General features: G+C 42.5%; 1 protein-coding gene across 1 annotated transcript; it reads left to right on the top strand.

Annotated features, from left to right (window-relative positions):
* Positions 1-4,448: 4,448 nt before the first annotated feature.
* LOC125461568 (osteoclast stimulatory transmembrane protein) lies at positions 4,449-13,776 on the top strand. Its single transcript, XM_048550489.2, has 3 exons — positions 4,449-4,612; positions 8,512-9,580; positions 13,362-13,776. The coding sequence occupies exons 1-3, from the start codon at positions 4,605-4,607 to the stop codon at positions 13,740-13,742; spliced, it is 1,458 nt and encodes a 485-aa protein (XP_048406446.2). The 5' UTR covers positions 4,449-4,604; the 3' UTR covers positions 13,743-13,776.
* The last annotated feature ends 13,134 nt before the right edge of the window (positions 13,777-26,910 follow it).

The following is a 26,910-nucleotide window of genomic DNA, read 5'->3' as shown; positions in this document are numbered from 1 at the left end:
GCTGTGAGACAGCAGTGCTAACCACTGAGCCACTGTGCTGCCCTATTAAACTCTTTGTCCTCCTCTGCTGATTTTTAAATTGCTCCCAGTCCTCAGGTTTACTGTTTTTTATGGCCAATTTATAAGCCTCCTCTTTGGCTTTAACACTATCACTGATTTCCCTTGGTTAAGCCATCTTCCCCATTTTACTCTAATGCCAGACACGGGTTTACATTTGTTGAAGTTCATTCATGTATTCTTTAAGCGTCTGCTATTGCCTATCCACCACAAACCTTTTAAATGTCTTTGGGCAACTTATCCTAGCCAATGCATGTCTCATGACATCAAAGTTAGCCTTTAAGTTCAGGATTCTTGTCCCAGATTCAGTTGTGACACTTGCCATTTCTCTGAAGAATTCAACCATACTATGGTCACTCTTCCCCAATGATCTCGCACTGCAATGTTGATGGTAGACTTGAATTTGGAGTGAAGGTCTACTTTAGCCAACTGCTATTCAACTTCTGTTGAACTGGCGGACGTGGGATATAATTCCTTTCTGTTTACTTATTTTTGTAAAACAGAATGATTAAGACAGTTTTGAAATAGGAAATGTGACAATAAAGCAACAAGGCATCTTGTGTTATCTAAGAATTCCCTCTTTTTCTGTCGGTCTTGTTCACAATAAGTCAAGCATTCCATAAAGAGTCAGCAAGGACAGTGGGTGCAACTAGAGATGCATAAAGAGTTTGAACTTCCATTAATAATTTGTAGAGAGTTGAGGCTGATGAATGTTATCTCTCTGTCCAGGGAAACATCTGAGATTGTGACTACTGGAGCTAGTGACATTGCATGTGTTAATGGCTGATCAAAGACCAATAACAGTTTAGGTTTAAATTATTTCAGAGATAGTAGGAACGTCAGATGCTAGAGAATCTGAGATAACAAGGTGTAGAGTTAGGTGAACGCAGCAGGCCGGAATTCATAAAATTTTCTGAAGAAGGGTCTAGGCCCGAAACGTCAGCCTTCCTGCTCCTCTGATGCTGCTTGGCCTGCTGTGTTCACCTTGTTATCTTAGGTTGAAATTACATTTGGTTTGTTAAATTCAAACTTTATCTCAGCAGGAGCTGCGCATTTCATTTCATCACCATCCTCTTTCCCTGTACTTATCTCTCAAATTGAAACACAATTCACTGCAGAATGCAAATCTGTTTGAAAACTGGCATACAAACTAATAGTTGCACCATCTCTACTAAAGGCTTTAGAATTTAATCCAAATTCAAACATAGATTTTTTGCTATATAAAATCTTGATGATTAGTCATTTCACCCTAGTTAAGATTGATGTTTTTGCACTCACTCAGCCCTACTACAGTACTTTTCTGATGAAACTTGCCATCAAAGTCTTTTGCAAGCTCATATCAGTATGATTTAGCAAGCCTTAAATGGCAGTGTTTATTGGCGTTGGTTTCATTGGCTGCTACTTTTATCAATTAGGATCAGCTATGACAGAATCAGCAATTAATCTTAAATGTATTTGTAAATTTGGAGATTTTTATTTATAAATTCAATGCTGTAGTGATGAGAATGAGGTTGGCCAGATGGATCTAACAGAGTATGAGCTCCCTGATTGGGGCTGTTAACCTGGTCCAATCAGGGAGCCCCAGCTGACAGATATAAACAAGTGTGTTAGAGTTCCCACTCACTCTAGGGACTGGCTCTAAGCTAGCTGGTCAGAATCCATGTACTGCCCATGGAGTTATTTCAAAGGCATTATTAAAAATAAACTGTGCTTATTGAAATATAACAAAGGAAATGCCACCTTGGTCCCATACAATGTGGCTCTATGACTCTTAGTTGTGTAACAGTTGCATCTCATTAGAGAGAGACAAATGGTGTTTGGTTTTATCTGAGGGTCGCAGTATGTTAGGCAAGGGGAGAGGTTGAGAAGGTCACCTCACCCAGGGCAAGAACTGAACACAGGCCATGAGACCCAGCCTGCATTACAAACCAGCCAATCAAGCTGAGTACATTTACAACTCATGAGCAGGACATTCAGCCTGTCACATCTGTGCTGGCTGTCTTCAAGAACAAGTCACCCAGTGTCACTTACCCCACTGCCTTTCCCCAGAGTCCTGCAAACCTTTCCTTTCAGGTAATGATACAATTCAATTTACTGTCCAGAGCCTGATCACTCACTCTCCTTGTGCAGCTTTTGTTTCTTTTTGTCAATCATTTTTAGGTTAGTTTCCTCTGCTGTTGATCCTGCTGTCAATGGGAACTCTAATCTCTCAAGCTCCCTCATGATTTTGCACATCTTGATCTCCGCTTAACTTTCTGCTCTCCAAGGGAAATGGAACATTTTCTCCAATCAATCTACATAACTGGAGTTTCTCATCCTTGCGACAATTCCTAGGCGTCTTTAGAACCGAATCATTTCTTGGAATGTGTATGCATTTTAAAAACACCCTGAAAAGTTGTGCACCTTAGCCAGACACAGTGGGTGCCACTCACATTAACTTAGAACAAGGTAAGAAAAGATGACCGAAGAGAGTCCAACTTTCCTATCCACTGCCGCAGTCGCACTCCGAGCTTTCCGGCCCTCGTCATGCCTCCACCAGAGCCCCAGTCGGGGCTGCCACACTGCGCTGGGCCACTGTCAATCCGCCGTCACTGCAGGACACAACCCGCGCGGCCAGCTCCCAGTCATGACCCGGCTCCTTCCCGACTCCCTCGGTAGATAGTTAAAAGGGGATGGGGGCATGCAGTGGGGAGGGGGTAGAATTATTACAGAGGGGAAGAGAAGAAGGGAGAAAAACAAAGGAGGGACAAAGAAAGAAAGAGACAGAGAACTGGTGAGCAGAATGCAGCTCCCAATGGAACAACGTACCCCGCCGCCATCTGCACTCTCTCCAATGTCTTCACAAACTTCTCAAAATGTGGCACCTGGAACTGGATGCAGTCGTCCACTTGGGACTGAACAAGCGTTTTATACAAATTTAACATCACTTCTTTGCTGCTGTACTTTATATCCTTATTCATAAAGTCCAAGATGCCATTTGCTTTATTTTAAATTCAGCGTCTCCTGCTACCTTTGAAGATTTATGCATGTATGCACCCACAACCTTTGGAATTTTCCCTTCGTTTTATATTGCCTCTCTCCATTTTTCCTCCATAAGTGCCCCACTTCACACTTGTCTATATTACATTTTATCGGCAAACTTGCCTATGTCCTTTCCAGTTTAACACAATCTTCCTCAGTCACAATACTTGCAAGTTTCATGTCACCTACAAATTTTGAAACTGCGTCTTGTACGCCAACGCCGAGGTGATTAATATTTAGGGAGCAAGACAGAAGACCTAACATGGACAATGAGCAAAATCCACCATAAGGTAGAAGCAAGAGATAGCATAATGTGGAGCTGGATGAACACACCAGGCCAAGCAGCATCTTAGGAGCAGAAAAGCTGACCGTCTGATAAGGTCGGAGCAAATTGCTGCACATACTGGAATCTGATCTGAAAACAAACCATCCTGGAGATCACAGCGGGTCTAGATGGTTCCATCAAGATGAATCAGCTAGACTCAAAACGTTAGCAAGCTTTCTCTCCATGGGTGCTGCCTGACCTGCTGTGTTCTCCAACTTTTTTTTTGTTTTCAACTCCATTATAAACCCTCCACAAGTCCAAACAACAAATATTCAACTCTGCTCTCATTTTGCTGTCACTCAACAAATATTGCATCCATGTTGCTACCTCCCCTTTTAAGTTGTAAGTTAACATGCCAGTCTCTTGTGTGGCATTTTATCAAGTGCTTATTTAGAAATCCACGTTAACTTGAAAAACATTCACAAGAGCTTCAGAAGAGTTGACCTTGCTCCCAAAGATCACTGCTGATGTAGCAAGAATCTTGTTAGCTAGTTGCATGCTACAAGAACTTGCTTTATATAGTGTTTATAAAGTAGAAAAATCCAATGGCATTTCATAGGAACACGATAAACAAAATTTTACATCCAGCTATACTATGAGGTGTGAGAACAGGTCACTGAAAGCCTGGTTACTTTTGGACAGCATCTTGAAAGAGGAAAGAGAAGTAGAGAAGCAAAGAGGTCCAGTGATTTCTGCCAAACTGGTTCTTCCTAGTGATAGTTCAGGACCTTAAAACTTATCTCCTGAGGTGAACTTTGAGGTATGTTATTGCAGGGTGCAGAAGGCACATTTCCAAACATGTAAGAGTTTAGTACTGTTGCAATAGTTCTTGTAAATTACATAACTATCTTTGAAATTGATAAGCACAGACTTCCTCCACTTGTTTATTCTTCACTTTCTGCGATCTAAATCCATATATGGTAGCAAAGTCAAAGGTACTGTTTTCAAAGAAAGAGGAAACAATGAGTTGTCAAAATAATCAAAGTATTATGTAAGTGGGGAAGCTGTGAAGTCCCTTTATGATAGTACCTGTGTACATGATTGTTGAGCTCGACAGGAGGATCGTAAGATGGGGGACAGTTTATAACAGACACCTATTCCTCTTCCTGATGTGGAAATTGGAATAACTACGTGACTGCTAACATTTACATCTGAAGTGACAACACAGGACAAGAAACAACATCACTTTGCTGGCAAAAACATGCACAAGTAAGTAAATTCTATTGGTTTTCTTGGTGTATCATTTTCCATTCTAAACAAAAGGGTGAATGTTTTTGTTGTAGTCATCACCATTCAAAAAAAGAGCTTTTGCGCCATTTACTTATTCCACCAGGTCAGCCTGAGACAGATGCCATCTGAGACAGGACATGATGAGGTAACTCCAAATAGGACGCTTCTAAGGGTGGTGCAAAATTAGCAGGGCTCCAGCTACTGATCATTATAAGGTTGCGGCAGTGAATTTGAGTGAGAAAGAGGACTCTGATGCTTCTCATATTGGAACAGATGGATGCCATTTATTCTCTTTGCTCAAATATGAAGCTTAAAGAATTGAATGAGAAACTAAAGTATATATTCTATTGCACCATATCAACTCACCGCCACTCCTCTCCTGGACTCTAATTCGTAAACTCCATAATTATTGCAACCCTCCTCTCCAGAATCTGCAGGCAGAAGATTAAAGTTGCCAAGCCACAGTGAGGACGGAATGATTTCACTATTACAAATAACACCCACAAAGAAAACCTCTATTGCACATTTGGTTCTTTTTAAAATAAGTTGTCAAATAGTGAGTTGTACCGTGTTGGTGGCCACGTGGGTAAAGTGTCTGTCCCAGCACGAAGTTATACTAATCAAAAAGCCCCAGATTCAACTCCTGCTTTGATGCTGAACTAAAGGTAAAGTCACCACCGTCTTACCAGGCCATATGGCTGATCTCTCATGAGACAAAGAAAGAGACAGAGAGAGAGACAACTGATGGTGGTTTAACTGAGGGTCACTATGCCTTAGACAAGGGGAAAGGTTGAGAAGGAGACACCTTCAGGATAAGTTCAGCTGGTGCATGAATTGAGCCCATGTTCTTGGCATCACTCTGCGTCACAAGCCAGCCATCCAGCCAATAACAATTACACTCACAATGTCTCAGTTAGAGGAACAGGATTAAAATCAGTCTGAGCTCTTGCTCCTGATTATAATAAATTACTTGTTGCTGATATGTATTCATGTTTAGGAAGGATTAGAAAAATGTTGCATTGTATGGTAAGACCCAAAAAGAACAAGAATTTGCATCTGTATATCACCTTTAATGGAATAAAGCCTTCCAAAGGTACTTCACTGGATCATCACAAAGCAAATTTTAGCACAGGTCTCATGAGGGGATATTAAGTCAGAAGGGCAATAGATTACTTTCACTTTGGTAAAGGAGGCATACTTACTAAGTAACTTAATGGAGAAAAGTGTGACAGAAACGGAAAAGATTTGGGGAGCTAATTCAGAGTAAACGGTCTTGGCAAGTGAAGGGGTGCCCATGAATGATGGAACAATTAACCCCAGGGAGTGTTTGGAGGCCAGAATGAGAGAACTATGATTATTCGGATGGCTGGAGGAAATTAATGACTTAGAGCAAAGCCATAGATGGACTTGATATGAAGGATGAGAATTTGAAAATTGAAGTGTTACTTAATCTGGAGCCAAGCTAGGTCAGCAAACTAAGGGATGATTGGTGAATGGTGGGGTCTGATGCAAATGGCCTGCACAGGCAACAGAATTTAAGTTTGTGGAGAGTAGAACACAAGGTCAGCAGGGTCTCCACTGCAATAGCATAATCCAGAAGGAAAAATGACATGATGAGGATTCAGCGACAAATGGAATGAGACAAAGCCTGGGGCTGGATGATATTCAGGATAACAAGTGCTGCTGTCTGTAAAGTTACACCGCAGGAAACAAAAATAAATAAATAGTACAATGCAGAGAACACTGTCAGGAATTCAGATTTCATGTATCGCACGGCTGCTGCTAGGAATTTCCAAGTGAAGGGCTGTGTTTTAACTCAGTGACAAGTGACAGAAATGTACAAAACACAACATTTGATGAAGAATACAGCTATTACACAATGCAAACAATTCTGCTGCATTGCACCAATGCTGTTAATTTTAAAGAGATAACTTTTAAAAGAAGGTCAAAATGCAAAAGCCAACAAAGTTTTTTTTTGGTCTTTTTATTCCTAAATCTTGGGGAAGTGAAACCATTATCTCGGTACTTTGCGCATGCAGCTCATCGTACCAGATCAGCTGCCAGACCAGGACCTCACTTGCTGGCCTGCCAATTCTAGTTTGTGGTTTCAAACTCTAACAAGTCACACACAAGATCAAAGCTCCAAAGGCTGCTGCCACAATCAAATAATTCACTACTGTCCTGAAATCCCACACTCAGCGTATTCTATAGAAATGTTCCAGATGGTTCGGGATATGCTAGTATGTGTGTCTCCTTGCAGGTAGCTTTCAGAAGAAATAAAATTCAAAGAAAATTCTTTCCTCAGTATGAAGCTAGTACTTTGAATAAAAACAGTGCTTTCCTCTTTTAGTTGAATAAATTTTACTTCAATATATTTAGGCCTAGTACAATGTAGTCAGAAGTAGACCAAAGCAGCAAACTCTAGAGCATACAACCTGAACCATCTGCCCGTTGGTAACCTGACAGGGAGGAAGTAACCCAGAATTTAACTAACAAGCCAGAGGCTATGACTTGAAACCCTACCAAGTTGTGAAATCGATTTTAACGTGTTGCCTGTTTCCTTCTTATCTCCACAGCCTATCAAAGAACAGTCGCTTAACTTTAATTACCGTGATAAATGGCTTCTGTCAATCTTCTGTGACCCTGAATAACAAAGCAAGAACAGCAAAATGAGATTGTTAGTAATACTTGATTTGGTGGCAAGCACTCTCCTCTGACTCACAAAACTGTGACATACCTGTAAACAGATGTAACAGGACAGAGATTTTCTCTGTTGTGACGGTGCTGTGCCCTGGATAAGAAATTGAACCAATGCTACGGTACTGAAATATGGTAGTGTGCTGCAACGCTGCATAGCCTCGCCTCCATAGAGTTCACCTTGTAGCAAAAGAAGATGAAGGAGCAGGCTTTTGTCACTCTAGCATGGTCAAAAGTTAGCCACGCAATAAAAACTGTATAGCATGCAATTCCAAACTAATTGTCAGTTGCTAATCTCGTCTGAATGAAGTAATGGTGTGTCGAACTTGCAACCCAAAGGTTCTGACTTCATTCCCGTCTGAGTTATGTAACTGAGTTCAACATATCTATTCCTTTCTAACGCTGCATCCAAAAAGTTGTTGTACAAAATACAGACTGAGTTTTCACTTTGGGGTGGGTAGGAAGCATTGTTTCTGAGTGCCAGATCCATCTCCAAGGAGAACCTTCCCACTGACAGCGGCAATTGCCTGTAGTAAATATGTAATTGAAAGTGTACCCCAACCCGAAGGTGCCGTCTCACCAAATTTGATGCAGAGAGAAGCAGCCAGAGGAGATTTGTTGAGGATGGGGAGCAGTTTACTCCAGGAGGAGGCCTATAGGGTTTTAGAGAGCTGGACAATGGAGTTGAAGCTGAGCACCATGTCCTTACTACAGGGCACAGCATTTTATGCAGGAAATAACCTTTATCATTACACCATTTTTTAATGCTCCTGTATTGACCTGATACTGAAAAGGCAGTGATTTTTTTCTTCCGAGAGACAAATAGAATTACAGAAAATTCTGTCAAAGGGCCACTGAGCTCAAAATGTTAACTCAGTTTTTCTCTCTACTGACGTTTCCAAACCTGCTGAGTTTGTCCAACACTTTCTGTTTTGGTTTCTGCATCTGCAGATTTTTTTTTCTGTTTTCTAATGAATTTCACTTTGCCAGATTAGTACGGCCTTGGCAAACTTTTCATTGCACCAATCAGTTTGACTTTCATCACCCTAATTCAGGCAGAAATTTCTGGTTGTCTAATTAGGGTCACGCTTAGTCTGAATCTGCTTTTCTGAGTACATGTTGCAATGGAATTTCCAATTTAAAGAATTCACTGGCTAAAGATTAATTTATTTCCCCTGCAGATACTCTCATTTGGAGAACTCCATTTCCCGTATGAGCAAATGGGCTCAGAAAGCGAAGGAATTGATGCGGTTTGCATGGGGTTCTTTCTCTAAACCCACTCCAGATGACTGGAGAGAACTACTTGTCCTCTTTCTGTTATGTTCCAGTATATGTGCAATCACTGGTGCACTGTTGCATAACTGGTTGTTTTCATCTCTAAAATACGGATCATTGGCATCCAATGTAATAACCTGCATATTCACAGGTGCCATGTTACTGCTTCTGTTCCTGGTCCATCCTGTACGTTGTGTGTTCACGATGGTGATCCCCACATTAGGCACTAAACAAGGTCGTGATTTGCTCATCTCCACATGCTTCATGCTTGTTGCAATCAACATAATCCCCAACATGCTGGGCAATATCAAGATGATTCTCCAAGTGCTACAGTGCGTTACTCTGACCTCATCGCAGAGCCTTGTGAACTCGACACTCATTATAAAGCAGATTAAAACATTAATGGATGCAGATATAGCCACGCTCTTCAAAAAAATATCTGAGAGCAATGTCGTTACAACTTCAAAAGGAAAATGGTATGTTAATTCAGACATCGATATATCAGCAATCAAGAACCGTCTACATATCATTGGCAATGAAATCCAAGGCAATATTTCTACAATTCAGACCATATTTGATGAGACAACTTTGAATACCAACAGAGTACTAGCTGGTTTTTTCTTCTTCTATCTCTCTCTAAAATCAGCTTGGTACCTCAAGGGATATCTGACAGATCTGCAGTTCGACAATGTATATATAACTGGCAGGCTGGCTCAGCTCATGCAGACAGACAAGGCAAAACTTGTCCAACGTTGTCACACCTCAAGTAGAAAGCTAATCCGATCCACAGGGTTGAAGATGTCTTCGGATGAGGCAGCCAGATGTGTAAAACAACTTGTGATTTGTACAGCATTTCTATCCTTGTCTACAATTTTCATTGCAGCAGATTTCATTGTCCACAACCTGACCTCAAACTTCTTGCTTTGGATTGCTGGTCTTCCACCTGTACCAATAACTTTGGAGTTTAAGTTCAATGTAAGTATGACCTCTTCTGAATTCTGTTTTCCTCCAGGAGACAAAATGAAACTTTGGTTGACATTCACATCAATAATGCAATTAAAAGATAAATAAATTTAGTATTGGGATTAATTTCTAGAGAGGTAGAAATGGAATGCAATGAACTAATGTCAAACATGACAGATCATACTTGGGAGTCAGGTGTAAATAGTCCTGCACTCCATTGTAAAAATGAGATGGATACAATAGAAAATGTGAGTTACTGTTGTAGAACAGGCACACTATTCAGATTCAGAAAGAGATTTACTAGAATGGCTCGACTACTGTTCTAATAATTGATTGTCCGAGGAGGAAAGATCAAATAGATGAAAGAATTCGCCGCTGATCTCATTCAAACTAATAAAAGTCTTACCAGAAGTGGGCAGGGTAGTTACAAAACAATGTTTGCCTTGACTGAGGTTTGTAAAACCAGGGGACACAGCCTCACAAGAAACGCCAGGGCCATTTAGGACTGAGTTGAGAAGGAATTTCTTAATTCAGACGGTGGTGAATCTTTGACATTCTCGACCCCAGAGGGCTTAGGTGGCTCAAATTAGGATTGATATGTTTCAATGCAATAAAATGATTGAAAGATAGTGCAGGGAGAATGGTGTTTCAGTAGAAGATCAGCCACAATCTTATTTTGTAAGCTTTATTCTCTCATGGGACCTGCTGGCTGGCCAACACTTATTGCCTGCCCCTAGCTGCCATTGAGAAGGTGGTGGTGAGCTGCTGTCTTCAACGACTGCAATCCATGTGCTGTACATCGACTCATGATGCCCTTAGGGACAGAATTCCAGGAATATGACCCACAGACAATGAAGGTTGATCGATATATTTCCAAGCCAGGATTGTGAGTGACTTGAAGGGGAACTTTCAGGCGGTGGTGTTCCCATGTGTGTGGTGCCCTTATCGTTCTGGTTGGAAGTGGTTGTCGGTTTGGGAGGTGCTGTCTGAGGATCTTTGTTGAATTCCTGCAGTGCATCTCGTAGATAGCACACAGTGCTGCTACTGAGTGTCGGTGAGAGAGGGGATGTGTGCAATCAAGTGGGCTGCTTTGTCATCGTTGGTGTCAAACTTCTTGAGTGTTGTTGGAGCTGCACCCATCCAGGCAAGTGGGGAGTATTCCATCACACTGCTGACTTGCGCCTTGTAGATGGTGGACAGGCTTTGGGGAGCCAGGAGGCCAGTTACTTGTTGCAGTATACATAGCCTCTGATCTGCTCTGGTAGCCATTATATTTCATGTCATAGAGTCATCGAGATGTACAGCCTGGAAAGACTCTTCAGTTTAATTTGTCCATGCTGACCAGATAATCCAAACTGATCGAATCCTATTTGCCAGTTTTTGGCACATATCCTTCAAAATACTTCCTATTCATATAGCAATCCTGATTACTTTTAAATGTTGTAATTGTACCAGCCTCCACCACTTCTACAGCAGCTCATTCCATACACTCACCAACTTCTGCATGAAAAATTTGCCCTTTAGGTCCCTTTTAAATCTTTCCCTGGTCAATTAAACCAATGCCATCTAGTTCTGGACTTCCCCGGTGACACCAGTTGAGTTTCTGCTCAATGGTAACATGAAACAAGTTGATAGTGAAGACTTCAGCAATGAAAAGTCAATGTGCAATGATTAGATTGACTCATATGAGATGGCCATTGCCTGGCATTTGTGTGGTGTTGAGTAAGCCTGGATATTGTCTGTAACACATGGACTGCTTCAATATCCGTGGAGTTACGAACAGTGCTGAATATTGTCCCATCAACAGCAAATATCCCCATTTCTAACATTATGATGGAGGGAAGGTCATTAATGAAGCAGCTGTAGATAGCTGGGCCTAGCACACAACTCTGAGGAACTCCTGCAGAGATGCCCTGGAGCTGAGATGTCTGATCTTCAACATCCACAACCATTGACTAACAAGTGATTCATTTCAAAACTTGATCACTATTTCTCCCCAACCGTTGCTTAAATAGGCTGCTGAATAGCAAAAACATGGAGGCTATAGCCAGACTTCTAATTATTCTCACATATACTTCATAGGAGTGGTTTAAAGTATGAAAATTCAAGGACTCAAAAGTTATATGCCTCGACTGCTGAAAATCCATGTAACTGTAAAGGGTAGCCACAGGCATGATGGAATGAATGGCCTCATCCTACGATTCAATGAGCTGGGAGTGAGTGACAGTTGTAATGAATCCAAGAGATGGTTTTTCAGGTGCATTGTGGCTAGCTGGGAATTATTTACAATTTAATCAAAGGTCCAAATGATGTACACAAAAACGGAAATTTCTTGGGGTGCAGGCATAAAGGGTAATTCAAAGTCAACACACACATTTTCCAGGAACCCCAACCCAGTCAAATTTGTACCTCAGGCTTCAGCCACTGGTCTGGGCAAGCTGGAGATCGAGTTGCACATCTGCAACTGGTTTGGCCTTCTTCATGAACACATTCAAGTTATTTAATTCACTAGCAATGGTCTCAGTTGAGTGCGGGGCTGTTGCGGGGTTGGGATTGAGGGTGGTTGTGGAAGCTGTGCTGGTGATGGTTCAGATGATCAATCATCTTCCTTCTTGGTACAAGTGACTCATGGTCATCTCTTCTGGGGCAGCATGTACCTGGGGTGGAGAGCCAAGCAGATCACCGCCAATGTCAGATTCCTAGGACCTCCAACTTTTTCACAGGTCTCACAACAAGAACTGAGTCTCTTCCTTCCATATTAAAGTCCTCTACTTTTATGTTGTATGCTAATTTTAGGTTGTATGCTAATTTTAGGTTGTATGGCTCAGCACTAAGCAGCATGAAACATGCTTAGGAGATAGTAGGAACTGCAGATGCTGGAGAATCTGAGATGACAAGGTGTGAGAGCTGGATGAACACAGCAGTCCAAGCAGCATCAGAGGAGAAGGAAAGCTGACGTTTTGGGTCTAGGCCCTTCTTTCTGAAGACCCGAAATGTCAGCTTTCCTGCTCCTCTGATCCTGCTTGGCTTGCTATGTTCATCCAGCTCCATTCCTTGTTTATCTCATGAAACATGGTTAGCTGTCAGGCATTTATCAGGCATATGTGGAAAATCTGGTCTATGTTGTTCCCAAATGGGTTGATATCAAAAATATTTTTGAAATCAGGAAGATGCACATATATTCAAGGAAGCTAGACTGTCCACAATATATGATATCCAAATTAAGCCTGCAGAGTGGGGTTTTACAGAATTACAGTTAAAACCCAAAAATAATTACTCCTTCTCTAGAATCGGAGAATCCCTACTGCGTGGAAGCAGGCCATTCAGCCCATCAAGTCTAAACTGACCCTCCGAAGAGCATCCCACCCAGACCTAATCCATCCCTGTAACCCAATGTTTTCTTTCGCTAATCCACCTAGCCTGCATATCCCTGGACACAATGGGTAATTTAGTATGGTCAATCCACCTGACCTGCACATCTTTGGACTGTGCGAGGAAACCTGATCACCTGGAGGAATATCTGCACAGACACGAGGAGAGTGTGCAAATTCCACACAGACAGTCGCCCGAGGCTGTAACTGAACTGGCAGTGTGACGTCGCAGTGCTAACCACTGAGCCACTGTGCTGCCATCACAAAGATGTGATTTTAACACCACAGTTGACTGTAATTGTCAATATATTAGTAGCTTGGGATAAAGATGGCTTTAAAATTTTCTTTGGATTCTGTATTTTTCTGTGCATGTGATGTACATATTTATGTATGAATTTTGAATATGAATTGGTCTTTTTCAGGTAAAGATGGTGATTTTTGGTGATGCCTTCATCCTCAACAAACTATTAAAACCGTTTTCCAGGCCTCTAATAAGTCGAATGGAAAAAATCACCTGGGATTTCACCTTTGTTTCTGATGCTTGCATGTTGCAGCCATCTCCCCCTAACATCAAGGTCATCTGTTTTGTCTGCCTGCTCTACGCTGTTGCTTATGTAACAGTGTTTTTGGAAGCCTATGCTTTGCGTGTACGAAGAAAAATTTCAGCAGCCTTCTTTGAGCATCGAGAAGTTGAAAGGATCAACTATCTGCACCAAAAAATTCTGATAGACTCAGAACATCAATTTGAAAACAAAACCGCTGTCTTTACTGTGTCAGAACAATGCAATGTGACCTTTAAATAGTAATGCAAAATGTGACTGCAGCCTACTGCTGGCCTACATCTTGAGATATATATTTAAAAATCAGAGGAGTAAAAATTAAATTTAAAAATTCAGTGTGAATATTGATACTGCTCTCAGGTTAATGGTATGTCACTTTCAGAACCAACACCCTTTGGTATTTTGCTGGATTGAAACACTGTTAATTGTAGTATACTGCAGAGCATGGCACATAATTGTCATGGAAGGACCATGCATGTTGTACAGTCTGACTTGGTGGTGTTGACAGTGTTAAATTATGCATAGACCATGGGGGTGCTGTCCCAAAAGCAGCCAATAAACTGAATACAAATTTATCTTTCAAGCATGCAAACAAAATACTCAGTTCAACTTGACAAAAGATTCCTTTTTCATTCCACAATATTCACTACTGACTGGACTGACCACATGAAGAAACATGGGAATTCTGGAGACTCCCAGAAATGGTCCCATCGCACCAAAATTTAGGTCCCCTTTCTAATAATCTAAAAGAATCCCACATCCCATCAAAGGGAATATCCCATCAGTGTCTCAAAATAAGCAGTTCACATGAGAGCTCATTGAGCTCACTCCTTACAGCCAGACATTGATAATATGATGTCCCAAATTTATTTAACTTCCACAGTTAGACAACTGTAGAATTCCCATGAGTCTCTCCTCTGATTCTGAAAGGCAACTAAGAGTAGCCTGCAAAATGTAACAATAAAATAATTACAACCAACATTATTCAATGCTGAATTGCTATGGGTCTATGATTCATTGCTTCACTGTCACCATTCTTTTTATTTTAATGAGGGCTAAATTATTTTAGTACTTCCTCGATGGAATGAATTTATATACAGTGGATGTCCAAAGAGACCTGGGGCTTTGGGTGCACACATCTTTAAAATGCCACAAACAGGTGTAGAAAATAATCAAGAAGACTAATGGAATGCTTGCCTTTGTATCCAAAGGAGAAGGATGCAGAAATTATGCTGCCATTATATAAAAACCAGTTTAGACCCCCTGTGGAATGTCGTGAGCAGATCTGAGCATCACAGCTTAGGAAGGATATACTGGCCTTACAGGGAATACCATGTAAATTTACAAGTATGAGAACTGGACTTCAGGGGTTATTTTATGAAGAGAGATTTCACAAATCAGACCTGAATTTATTTTTCCACAGAATTTAGAAGGTTAAGAGGTGATCTATATGGAACCCCCACAATGTGGAAACTGGCCCTTTGGCCCAACAAGTCCACACTGACCCTCTGTGGATCCCACCCAGACCCATCCCTATAACCCCCTAATCTACATATTCCTGAACATTACGGGCAATTTAGCGCAGCCAATCCACCTAACATGCTCGACTTTGGACAGTGAGAGGAAACCGGAGCGCACCCACGCAGACACGGGGAGAATGTGCAAACTCACACAGACGGTCACCTAGGGGTGGAATCGAACCCAAGTCCCTGGTGCTTTGAGGCAGCTGTGCTAACCACTGAGCCACCGTGCCGCCATAATATCTGATTGACGTCTTCACAATATTAGCAGGAATATTTGGGTAGATAAAGATAAGCTGGTTAGGGATTCGAGAACCAGGGAGCATAGTTTAAAAATCAGGGCAAGACCATTCGGGACAGATGTTAGGAAGCACTTCCCCACACAAACGGTGGTAGAGGTTTGGAATTCTCTTCCGTAAACGGCAGTGGGTGCTGGATGCAGTTGTTAATTTTAAATCTGTGACAGCTTTTTCTCATTAGCAAAGGTATTAAGGATATAGGCCAAAGGCAGGTATGTGGAATTAAGCCACAAGCTAAGATCTCATTGAATGGTGTAACAGGCTCAAAGGGTTGAATGGTCTATTCCTGTTCCTATATTTCTGTATTCAGTATAAATGAAAGAAGTTCTTTCCTGCTTACTATCGCAAGAAGCCCTATGTTACATAGAACATAGAACATTACAGCACAGTACAGGCCCTTCAGCCCTCGATGTTGTGCCGACCTGTCATACCGATCTCAAGCCCATCTAACCTACACTATTCCATATACGTCCATATGCTCATCCAATGATGACTTAAATGTACCTAAAGTTTGCGAATCTACTACCGTTGTAGGCAAAGCGTTCCATTCCCTTACTACTCTCTGAGTAAAGAAGCCACCTCTGACATCTGTCCTATATCTTTCACCCCTCAATTTAAAGCTATGCCCCCTCGTGCTCGCCGTCACCATCCTAGGAAAAAGGCTCTCCCTATCCACCCTATCTAACCCTCTGATTATTTTATATGTTTCAATTAAGTCACCTCTCAACCTTCTTCTCTCCAATGAAAACAGCCTCAAGTCCCACAGCCTTTCCTTGTAAGACCTTCCCTCCATACCAGGCAACATCCTAGTAAATCTCCTCTGCACCCTTTCCAAAGCTTCCACATCCTTCTTATAATGCAGTGACCAGAACTGTATGCAATACTCCAAGTGCGGCCGCACCAGAGTTTTGTACAGCTGCAGCATAACCTCTTGGTTCCGGAACTCGATCCCTCTATTAATAAAAGCTAAAACACTGTATGCCTTCTTAACAGCCCTGTCAACCTGGGTGGCAACTTTCAAGGATCTGTGTACATGGACACCGAGACCTCTCTGCTCATCTACACTACCAAGAATCTTACCATTAGCCCAGTACTTTGCCTTCTGCTTACTCCTACCAAAGTGCATCACCTCACACTTGTCTGCATTAAACTCCATTTGCCACCTCTCAGCCCAGCTCTGCAGCTTATCTATGTTTCTCTGCAACCTACAGCATCCTTCATCACTATCCACAACTCCACCGACCTTAGTGTCATCTGCAAATTTACTAACCCATCCTTCTACACCCTCATCCAGGTCATTTATAAAAATGACAAACAGCAGTGGACCCAACACCGACCCTTGCGGTACACCACTAGTAACTGGTCTCCAGGATGAACATTTCCCATCAACTACCACCCTCTGTCTTCTTTCAGCAAGCCAATTTCCGATCCAAACTGCTATATCTCCCACAATTCCATTACTCCGGATTTTGTACAATAGCCTATTGTGGGGAACCTTATCGAACGCCTTGCTGAAATCCATATACACCACATCAACCGGTTTACTCTCAACTACCTGTTTGGTCACCTTTGTACTGTCTTTTTTATTATTCATAAGTAGTTTGGAACTTGCTGCAGAAAATTAGCATTTTTTGAATACTGCTTGCTAGAAAGCTGTGTGTGTGCGTGCATATGTGTGTGTGTGTGTGTGTGTGTGTGTGTATGCCTATGTGCAAGTTTGTGCGTGTGTCTGTGAGTGTATGTGAGTGTGTGTGTCTGTGTGTCCACGTGTGTCTCTGTGTGAATGTGCATGTGTATGTGCGTGTGCATGTGTGTGTGTGTGCACGTGCGTGTGGGTGTGTATGTGCATGTGTGTGAGTGTCTGTGTGTGTGTGTGTGTCTGTGTGTGCGTGTGTGTGTGTGCATGAGTGTGTGAATGTGTGTTGTGAATGTATGTGAAAACAATGCTATCTCTGTTGTAGATCAGTGAATGAGTTTTCCAGATGAACTTTCTCAATAAAAATTAGTTGTAAAGTGTATTAGAGATTTATTTCTGTATCATTATTGTATTGCATCTGTTCATAGCATCTGCCACTGTTGTTTAGGAAATACTTGGTCGTGTTATGCAAATACTGAGGATTACCACTCTTTCTGTAAAAGCAGATATGGTACACTAATAGTCAAATTATTTGACAAATAATCACAGAGAAAGAGAGTTTAAACCCCTCCATGCCCGTTCAGCGCATCTTCATGGACTGGAAAGAGAGATAGAATGGAATCGCCAATTCCCATTTTCCTTCTGTTGGTAGTTTAATGTTGATAAAAGGTTGCTGTATGTTCCCAAAACGCTGTTGGTGTGTGATCAATTTAAGTCACCATTCGCAGGTTTTCAAGGATTTAAGCAAGGACTATTAATTATTCACACCAGAAAGTTTACGCTACATCCATTACAAACATACACCCAGGAAACATGCAAATTAAAGAAGCTATTGTATTTCTACAAGTATTAAAACCAGAGTAGTCAGCGGCTGGACTGTGTTTCAGGGTTCAGTGAAGGAGGGAACGTTTCCCACATTGGTTTTTCGCAGGTTGTGCCTCCACACTGAGACTGCCAAAAGCAATCCCAGACATCACCGTCACTGAGGCCGAGCCCCAGCACGTAAGAACGCACAGCTACATTCAGATGGTGAAATAACTGCACAGAGGCTGGTATCGCGACACCAAATCACTCTATATTTAGACATGCACAGTACAGTGGCTGTGACCAGTCAGCTTGGAGTCAGTCCCCGAAGTGAGGAGATTCTATCTGTTTCTATCTGCCAGCCAGAACTCCCTGATTGGCAGAGGTTACCAACCCCAATGGGAGATCTCATAGTCAATAAGATCTACCTGGTTTCAATCGCTACAGGTGGTTAGTTCATATCTGAATGAACTCCTTCAAAGTAAAGCCTGTTCAGCTGGCCGTGTAAAACAGTCCAGGTAGCCATTAAACGAGATCCAATTTCATTCAGGTTTACTTGGAGCAATTCAGAAATAAGCTGAAGGAGACTATTCAAAGAAAAAGCTGTGCAATTCTTGAAATGTAAGATGGCACAGGGGTTCTCTCCTTCACTGCTGCTGTTAGTGTCTGTCAGAAGACTGCCCAGGTCTCTCTCAGTTTTTGGGATAAAACTATTTTAGGATCATAAAATATTTTGACCACTTGATCTATTTAAGCAGGTACTCAACCTATCTGGAACTTTCCAGGAAACTTGCTGGTCTGGTAAAGTTGAAGAAGCCAGGTGACCACACCCCTGCTTTGGCAGCCATTTTAACAGTTCAATAGTTCATCCTTTTTAAAAAGCAATGTTGTTTTATTTTGAAGTTTTATATGATATGTACACATATGTGTGTGTGTGTGTGTGTGTGTTCATAATATATATTATAGTAACCTATTCTGAAATTCCTTGGATCCTCTTACATCCGAAGGATAACAGTTTTTTTATCTTTCAAATATCCTTTGTGGATGTATTTTTTTTAAATGATTATCCAACAGCTTTCTGGACATTTCTGGTATCAACTTTCAATTTACAGATTTTGAACTGAATTCAAATTGTCATGCCAGTACAGGTATGGAAGTGCTTTATTCTATTTAATATATATATTGAAATACCATTATATTTAATACATATTGAGATACCTTTATATTTAATACATATTGAAATACCTTGAAATTTCATATATACATATTGAAATACCTTCAGGCCTGCAATGGCAATGACAATATGAATTCATTTGAAAGTCTGTAAATTAAAAGTCAATACCAGCAGAGTTCACAAAGCTGTTGGACAATCATTTAAAAAAAAGATCCACAGAGGATATTTACAAGGTAAAAACTTGAATGCTATGGGATACAAGACATTTGGGAATAGGTTCAGGAAGTATTGAGACATCAAATTAGACAAGATTCTATTGAGTTGTAAAGGAAGCTTGGAAGATAGTATGAGTCTAATCCTGCCTCTATTTATTATGTAATTACATAGGCTATTCTATCTTCGATTCTGATTTCACATCAGTGTGGTTGGCCTCAGACAGAATCATGCAGCATGCAAATCAGGCCCTTCAGAACAATTCCTTCACACCAATCAGACATCCCAATCTGCCCCAGTCCCATTTGCCAGCATTTGGTCGATATCCCCCTGAACACTCCCTATTCACATCCCCACCTAGATGCGTTTTAAATGTTGCAGTTATACCCACCTCTCCACCACTTCCTCTGGCAGCTCATTCTTACACACATCACCTTCTACGTGAAAAAGTTTTCCCTTAGGTCCTGCTTAAGTCTTCTCCCTCTCACCTGAAACCTATGTACTCCGGTTTTGGATTCCCCCAGCCTAGGAAAGAGAATTTGGCTATTTACCCTATCTATGCCCCCCATGATTTTATAAAGCTCTGTAAGGTCACCTCTCAGCCTCTAACGGTCCAGGGAATAAAGTGCCAGCTTATTCAGCCTCTCCTTCTAGCTCAAACCCTCCAACCCTGGCAACATCCTTGTAAATTTTTCCTGTAACCTCTCAAGTTTAACAACATCCTGAAGAAGGTCATCCAGAATTGTACACAATATTCTAAAAGTGGCTCCACCAATGTCCTGTATAGCTGCAACATGACTTCCCAGCTCCTGTACTCAATATTCTGACCAATGAAGGCAAGCGTACCAAATACCTTCTTTCCCACCCTGTCTACCTGCGAGCCCACTTACAGGGAAATGTGCATCTGCACCCCTACATCTTTTTATTCGCCAATACTCCTCAGGGCACTACCTTTAACTCTATAAGTCCTGCCCAGATTTGCTTCACCTAAATGCAAAACTTCGTATCCAAATTAAGCTCCATTCTGCCACTCCTCAGCCCATTTGCCGATCTGATCAAGGTCCCATTTTACTCTGAGATAATCTTCTTCACTGTTCATGACACCACCTGTTTTCATGTTATTTGCAAACTTACTAACTATGTCACATATATTCACTTCAAAATCAATTATAGAAACAGCTAAAAGCAGTGGACCCAGCCCTAATCCTTGTGGCACACCGCTTCCAGTCCGAAAAGCAACGCTCTACCACCACCCTCTTTCTCTTACCTTCAAGCCAATTTTGTATCTGATTGGCTAGGTCCCCCAGGATCCCAGGTGATCTAACCTTACCAACCAGCTGACCATGTAGAAGCTTATCAAATACTTCATTGATATCCATATGGACAATGTCTACCATTTTGCCTCCATCAGTCTTCCTTTTCACCTCAACCATGGTCCAGGCTCTGACTGACTTTGACAGACAACTCTTCCTACTATATGGCTATATCCCTGGCTGACCTCTGTGTAGCCCCCCTAAATGACTTACTGCAGGTGTGGACTGGGAGTACCATGGAGTGCTCTATTGACTGACACCAGAGATATCAAACGAGCATAATTTAAAGACTGGGATTTGACAGCAACTTTGATGAGGTGGGCCCAGCAACGAGAGATATGGCTCTGATGGTGGATCTGGAGCAGGAAGGGCGAGCTGGTGGCGAGGAATATTGGGCCAGCAACAAAATGGCACCTGAAGATGGGCAACCTTGACCCTAGTTGTGCCCCATGTAGACAGGGGAGCTGCAGGGATGGTGGCACAGGCATCTTTGATGGTAATGAACTGGATCAGGAGTGATAGACTCTCTTCAAGTTTTATTTAGTTTCCCCTTATTCTTAAATTATTCAAAATTATTCGCAGCATTTTATTGTATTCTTAATTTAAAATACACATGACGATAAAATCAAAATCAAAGTATGTTTATACTGGACATGCAGGACTAACCGTGACACACTTCCTGGACTTTACAGAAGTGGACCCCCTGACCCTGCCCACAACAAGTGACCTACTGATGTGCCCAAGCCCCTGCACTGACGACAGACATTGCTCTTGACTTACCAAGCTGAACTGAAGGATGTCTCCCTAGACCTGACTGAGGATTATTCCCCTTAGACTATGAAATACGACCATTTGGTTGAAGCACCTGGTTTCCACATGCTGGCACATGGTCTAGATTGGCATAGCATGGTACCATACAGCAATATGTCCATTCCTCTTGACCAATAACTGCTAACAGCCATGACAAGCTGCCTGGTATTATACCCACACTGAAAGGCAAAACAAGAGGAGGTCGTATGAGAGTTTATGCTCTGGCTGAGAGAGAGAAGCACTAAAAGGCAAGGCAAGGCAGGGATGCTATAAGCATCCAAGCAGGAGCAAAGTCAGCAAGTGTTAAGACAGCAAGTGAGATCCCTAAGATGGGTATTTGTTCCTCTACATAGATTTTCCAGGCAGCAAGACTCCAATGAGAGGCGTCAGTCCACTCCAAAGTGCAGCACCGAGCTGCAAAACCGTACATTAAGTAGACTGGAGATGTACCAGGAGGATACACTGAGGCTGGTAGGTGCCCAATGCCAATGTATGTGAATGGAGGTGGGTGCCAGCACCATAGAGCATACCCTGAGATTTTTGTGGCTGATGTCCATGATGGAGGGTCACGGGAGCAACCTGTGAGCTGGAATTGCCAGGTATCTGCTCTGAGTTTCAATGCTGGGCACATCTTGTGCCATCTAGAGTCTATACAATGGGTGGGAAAATGAAGCAGGATTAACTAATAGCGCAGCGTTAATCCATGCAAATGGCGCAAACAGGCCTTGCACTGCTAACTAATGAGATCTTCACCTCACCGTTAAACGTATTGTTGGAGAATTGGACATTTTGCCCTTGACATTGAGAATCTCATTACTGACAATCTCATCCAACTTTCCAACTTTTGTGCCAATACCCGTATTGTTCAGAGACCAAGAAGATTCCACCTATTATTTTGAAACAGACACCACGAGTTAATTTCTGTAATCTGATGTAATATACAATTTGCATTTCCTTCTGTTTCGTTTTACTTGGTAATAAACTCAATGCACAATTTTAACCCAGGATGTACAGTTGTGAAATGTTATTTATCTGATTGTAGTTTGAAGTGGAAGATGTCAGCATTGGTAATCTATAGTTGTGAGTATATATCCCATCAGGATGAGGGCTAACTGTTTGCACTGATGTATGCTGTTCCAAATCAATTGGGGTAAAAAGATCACGTTTTGCTTCAGAAAACAGGTGTCTTCACACTGTGCCTGCAATTACCTTAAATTTAGATGGTTGAGAGGTAATCTATATAAAATGTTAGAAATGAGGAAAACATTTCCGATGCAGATCAAATTCAAACAGTAAGAGTGGGAGAGATTCCTGCTCAGCTTTCTAACGGGAAGTAAATTAGAGACTCTACCATCACGATCCATAACTCCAGTCTACACATAGTTTCACAACTGAGATTGATCAAATTTTGTTCTATTTTGGCATAAAGGGAGAAATGTAGAAAGAAAAGAGTGGATGAATAAAGTTAAGGCACTGACCAGTGATGTTCTAGTAGAACACAGGTGACCAAACTTTCTCAACCTGGGAAAGGTTACATCATGACCTTTTGGTTAAAGTACCTCAGTGTTTGCCACAGGCTGGCACATGGTACAGGTCTCAGATTGGCATTGGACACATACCATCCTCACGGTACATCTCCAATACACTTAAAAAATAGTTTTGCAACTCAGTGTTTGATAAACTCCGGACCTTTGAGAGACTCAAGAAACTAACAATCTTTACAGACACATTTTCATTAGTATTGGTCATGTTTTTAAGCACACCCTCCCCACTGCTTCAACTCATACGTTCTCTTGACAACCAGCCCTCAGGCCCTCATTCATGCCCTTGTACCCATCGCACCTACTCACTCATGCCCTCCCACCCATCTTCCTCATTCAGTCACGCACGCCCTTCCTTCCCACTAAGTCATACTTACTGAGCTCCTCCTCCTCCAACCTCCCTGTTCTGTACATTTCCGCATTGTGCCCTCATGTGGGAATTGAGAGATGCTGCTATCAGGACCCAAACCCAAACACCATCATGGTACCATCCAATTCTTCAGAATGGCCCAGATTAATGTCCCCACTTTAATGACCCCTATATTTCAATTATTTGCAGGTCCTCACTTCCTCCATAGAAAATAACATGACTAAATTGCAAGCTGCAATTTGGACTGATGCACAGGAGGGGCATCGTATCCCAGGATGACCACCAGAGCAGGACACAATACCAGACCCTAGCAGTCTGCTGCCAGGGGAATAAGAGTAGCCTCCATGGTCCAGAGGGACAGCCAGCAGTGCCACAAGAAGGTCAATGATCTCTTCTGCCCAGCCAAGGAAAATACCACACACATCCTTCAACAACCTCACGCTTTGTCTATCTCTGCTACTCCACACACATGTCCCACCAAGGCTTTTAAGAATATAACATAACAACGTAAAACTAGGAGCAGGAGTAGGCCATCTGATGCCTCGAGCCTGCTCTGCCATTTAATAGGATCGTAGCTGATCTTTTTGAGACTCAGCTCCACTTACCCGCCCACTCACCATGACCCTTAATTCCTTTAGTTTTCAAAAATGTATCTAGCCTTGCCTTAAAAACATTCAGCGAGGTAGCTTCAACCGCTTCACTGGGCAGGGAATTCCACAGATTCACAACCCTTTGGGTAAAGAAGTTCCTACTGACCTCAGTCCTTCATCTGCTTCCCTTTATTTTGAGGTGATGCCCTCTAGACCTAGTTTCACCTGTTGTCTCACCAGGACCCTATACAGCTGCAGCATAGCCTCCCTGTTTTTAAACTCCATCCCTAGAGCAATGGCAGACAAAATTCCATTTGCCTTTTTAATCACCTGCTGCACCTACAATCCTACTTTTAGCGATTCATGCACCAGGACACCCAAGTCCCACTGCACAGCAGCGTGCTGCAATTTTTACCATTTAAAACATAGTCCATTTTGCTGTTATTCCTCCCAAAATGGATGACCTCACACTTACCAACATTGCACTCTATCTGCCAGACCTGTACCCACTCACTTAGACTATCTATATCCCTCTGCAGACTTTCAATGTCTTCTGCACACTTTGCTCTACCACTCACCTTAGTGTCACCTGCAAATTTTCACACATCACACTTAGTCCCCAACTCCAAATCATCTATGTAAATTGTAAACAATTGCGGTCCCAACACAGACCCCTGAGGTACACCATTAGCCACAGACTGCCAACCAGAAAAACACCCATTTACCCCTACTCTTTGCTTTCTACTGGTCAACCAATCCTCTAACCATGCCTATACATTACCTGTAATACCGTGCAACTTTATCTTATGTAGCAGCATTTGGTGTGGCACCTTGTCAAATGCCTTCTGGAAATCCAGGTACACCACATCCACAGGTTCCCCATTGTCCACCATGCAAGTAATGTCCTCAAAGAATTCCACCAAATTAGTTAAACATGACCTATCCTTCATGAACCCATGCTGGCTGTTCCCAATGGGGCGATTTACAGCCAGATGTCTTGCTATTTCTTCCTTAATGATAGATTTAAGCATTTTCCCCATGACCGAAGTTAAGCGAACTGACCCATAATTACCTGCCTTTTGTCTACTTCCTTTTTTAAACAGTGGTGTCACATTGGCAGTTTTCCAATCTGTGTGAACCACCCCAGAGTCCAGTAAATTTTGGTACATAATTACTAGAACATTTGCTATTTCCCCCATCACCTCTTTTAGTACCCTGGGATATATTTTATCAGGGCCAGGAGATTTGTCTACCTTTAGCCCCATTAGCTTGCCTCCTTAGTGATAATGATAGCTTCTAGGTCCTCACCTATTATAACCTTCTTGCCATTAGTTTGTGGTATGTTATTTGTGTCTCCCATTGTGAAGATCGACACAAAATAACAGTTTAATGCAGTTAAGCTCTCACTACTGACTGCAACATCTTCTGCCACTTGTTCTCACTGCCCCCAGTCTCCGACACCACTAACACTGCACAGCCTCTGTACAGCCTCATTACTCACCCAGGACACCTCACCACATTCCTCCTACCTACACCGGCACAAACAAAACGTGCCAGCCACTTTCACCTCACTCACTCCCTCACTTTCTCTCATCATGGGAAGCAACAGCCTGCAGTAGGGCAGCAAGGCCCCCGATAGATAGAGAATACCCAGCATTAGACTTCTCATCCCCTACAAAGAGAAATTGCTGGCCATGTCAGGAGAACATCGGGGATCATTCCTTGGAGATACTGAGACATTTAGGTCCCACCATTTGAGTAAGTACCACTCTTCATTCCACTGTAACTCTCACATTAATCTAACAGTCAGTCTCACTAACCACCAGCTATGATGTCTACTCTCTCTGTTTAGTCTGGCAGGTGCCATCAGTACGTCCTGCACCTTGGTGGGCAAATGGTTGCTCCTTTTGTCTCCGAGGAAGAGAGTACTGTGGCCTCAGAGGAAGCAATAGTGAGAAAGTCTCCTGCTCCCCCACCAGCGCAGATATGGATGCCTCAGCAGGGACTCTTAGGTATAAAGAGTGGGGGTACACTGTCTAGTGAGCATATCACCACAACAACTCTACAGCTGGGCAGGGAAGAAACACCCCCGACCACTGGCATTTTAGGGACTGCCTGAGAGCGGGCACCTGCTCAGCCGCAGGCAGGAGAGGGCCCTCTGGTGTTGACAATCAGGGGCTTGGTCCACATACACAAGGAGGATCAGGAGCAGCAGGTAGGAACCTGGGAGGGATGGCCCTAACTGGCCTGAAGCTGGAGAAGTGCAGTGAGTCAATGTGCGCATCTGTCTGTCTCCATGGACAGGCTGACATTGCCTTGGAAAACCAGGGCCAACTCCCTCAGGGTCCGCTAGAGAGACGGACACACCTACACTCCATAATCACAGCTGCTGTCCTCAGGGCAGAGAGGATAGCGATAGGGGGACAAGAAACCTGACAAGCACTCCCCGTGCTCCTTCCTCACATGGAGACAGGGCAGCTCCCAGTTGGAGGGAGAACAACGTGCACAGCCCGCTGTAAGGTCTCCTCTCAGGAGACCCCACAGGTGGCCAGGCTTCCACCTCCACCCTGCCAGCCACTCTCTGGCACTTACAAGTTGAAACTCAGCAGGATCCATTTGTCTATGGTAGGCCCCACTGCCGAGTAAGTTGTCTCGGTTGGGAACCAGGGATTACACAGAGACATAATGGGAGTGAGAAAGAGAAAACTGAATGAGGATACCATGATGGCACTATATATGAAGTCTTACATTTGCATCAATTTCATTGTTTTAAACTACGTCCAGTTCTCAACTCTCTGTGCATTCCTGACATAACATTTCCAGCATGATGCCTAATTTCACGTCGACACACAAATGTGACATGGATTGATTTCTGTGCTCAGAGCCTACTGCATTATTTAGAAGTAAGAAGAGCAAGGTTCTGGGCGGAGCTCCTCTGGTTAAAGGAGCTACATAAATATCAGTTGTTGTTGTAATTGCAAACTACCAGCCCAATGACCAGGGCCCTCTTTACCTGAATTTTGTTGGTGTTCCTCTCAAGCACTTTCCTCAAGTCTCTTCCCAACAACAATTGCACCTCTCCCATTATTCCTCCAGCCACTTCTCTGACTTATTGTATGATGGGAAAATATTTTGTCCAGT

This window comes from Stegostoma tigrinum, chromosome 19 (genome assembly GCF_030684315.1).
Source record: "Stegostoma tigrinum isolate sSteTig4 chromosome 19, sSteTig4.hap1, whole genome shotgun sequence".
Lineage (NCBI taxonomy): Eukaryota > Metazoa > Chordata > Chondrichthyes > Orectolobiformes > Stegostomatidae > Stegostoma > Stegostoma tigrinum.
Note: the sequence above shows the minus strand (reverse complement) of the source record. Positions and strands in the feature narration are given on the sequence as shown.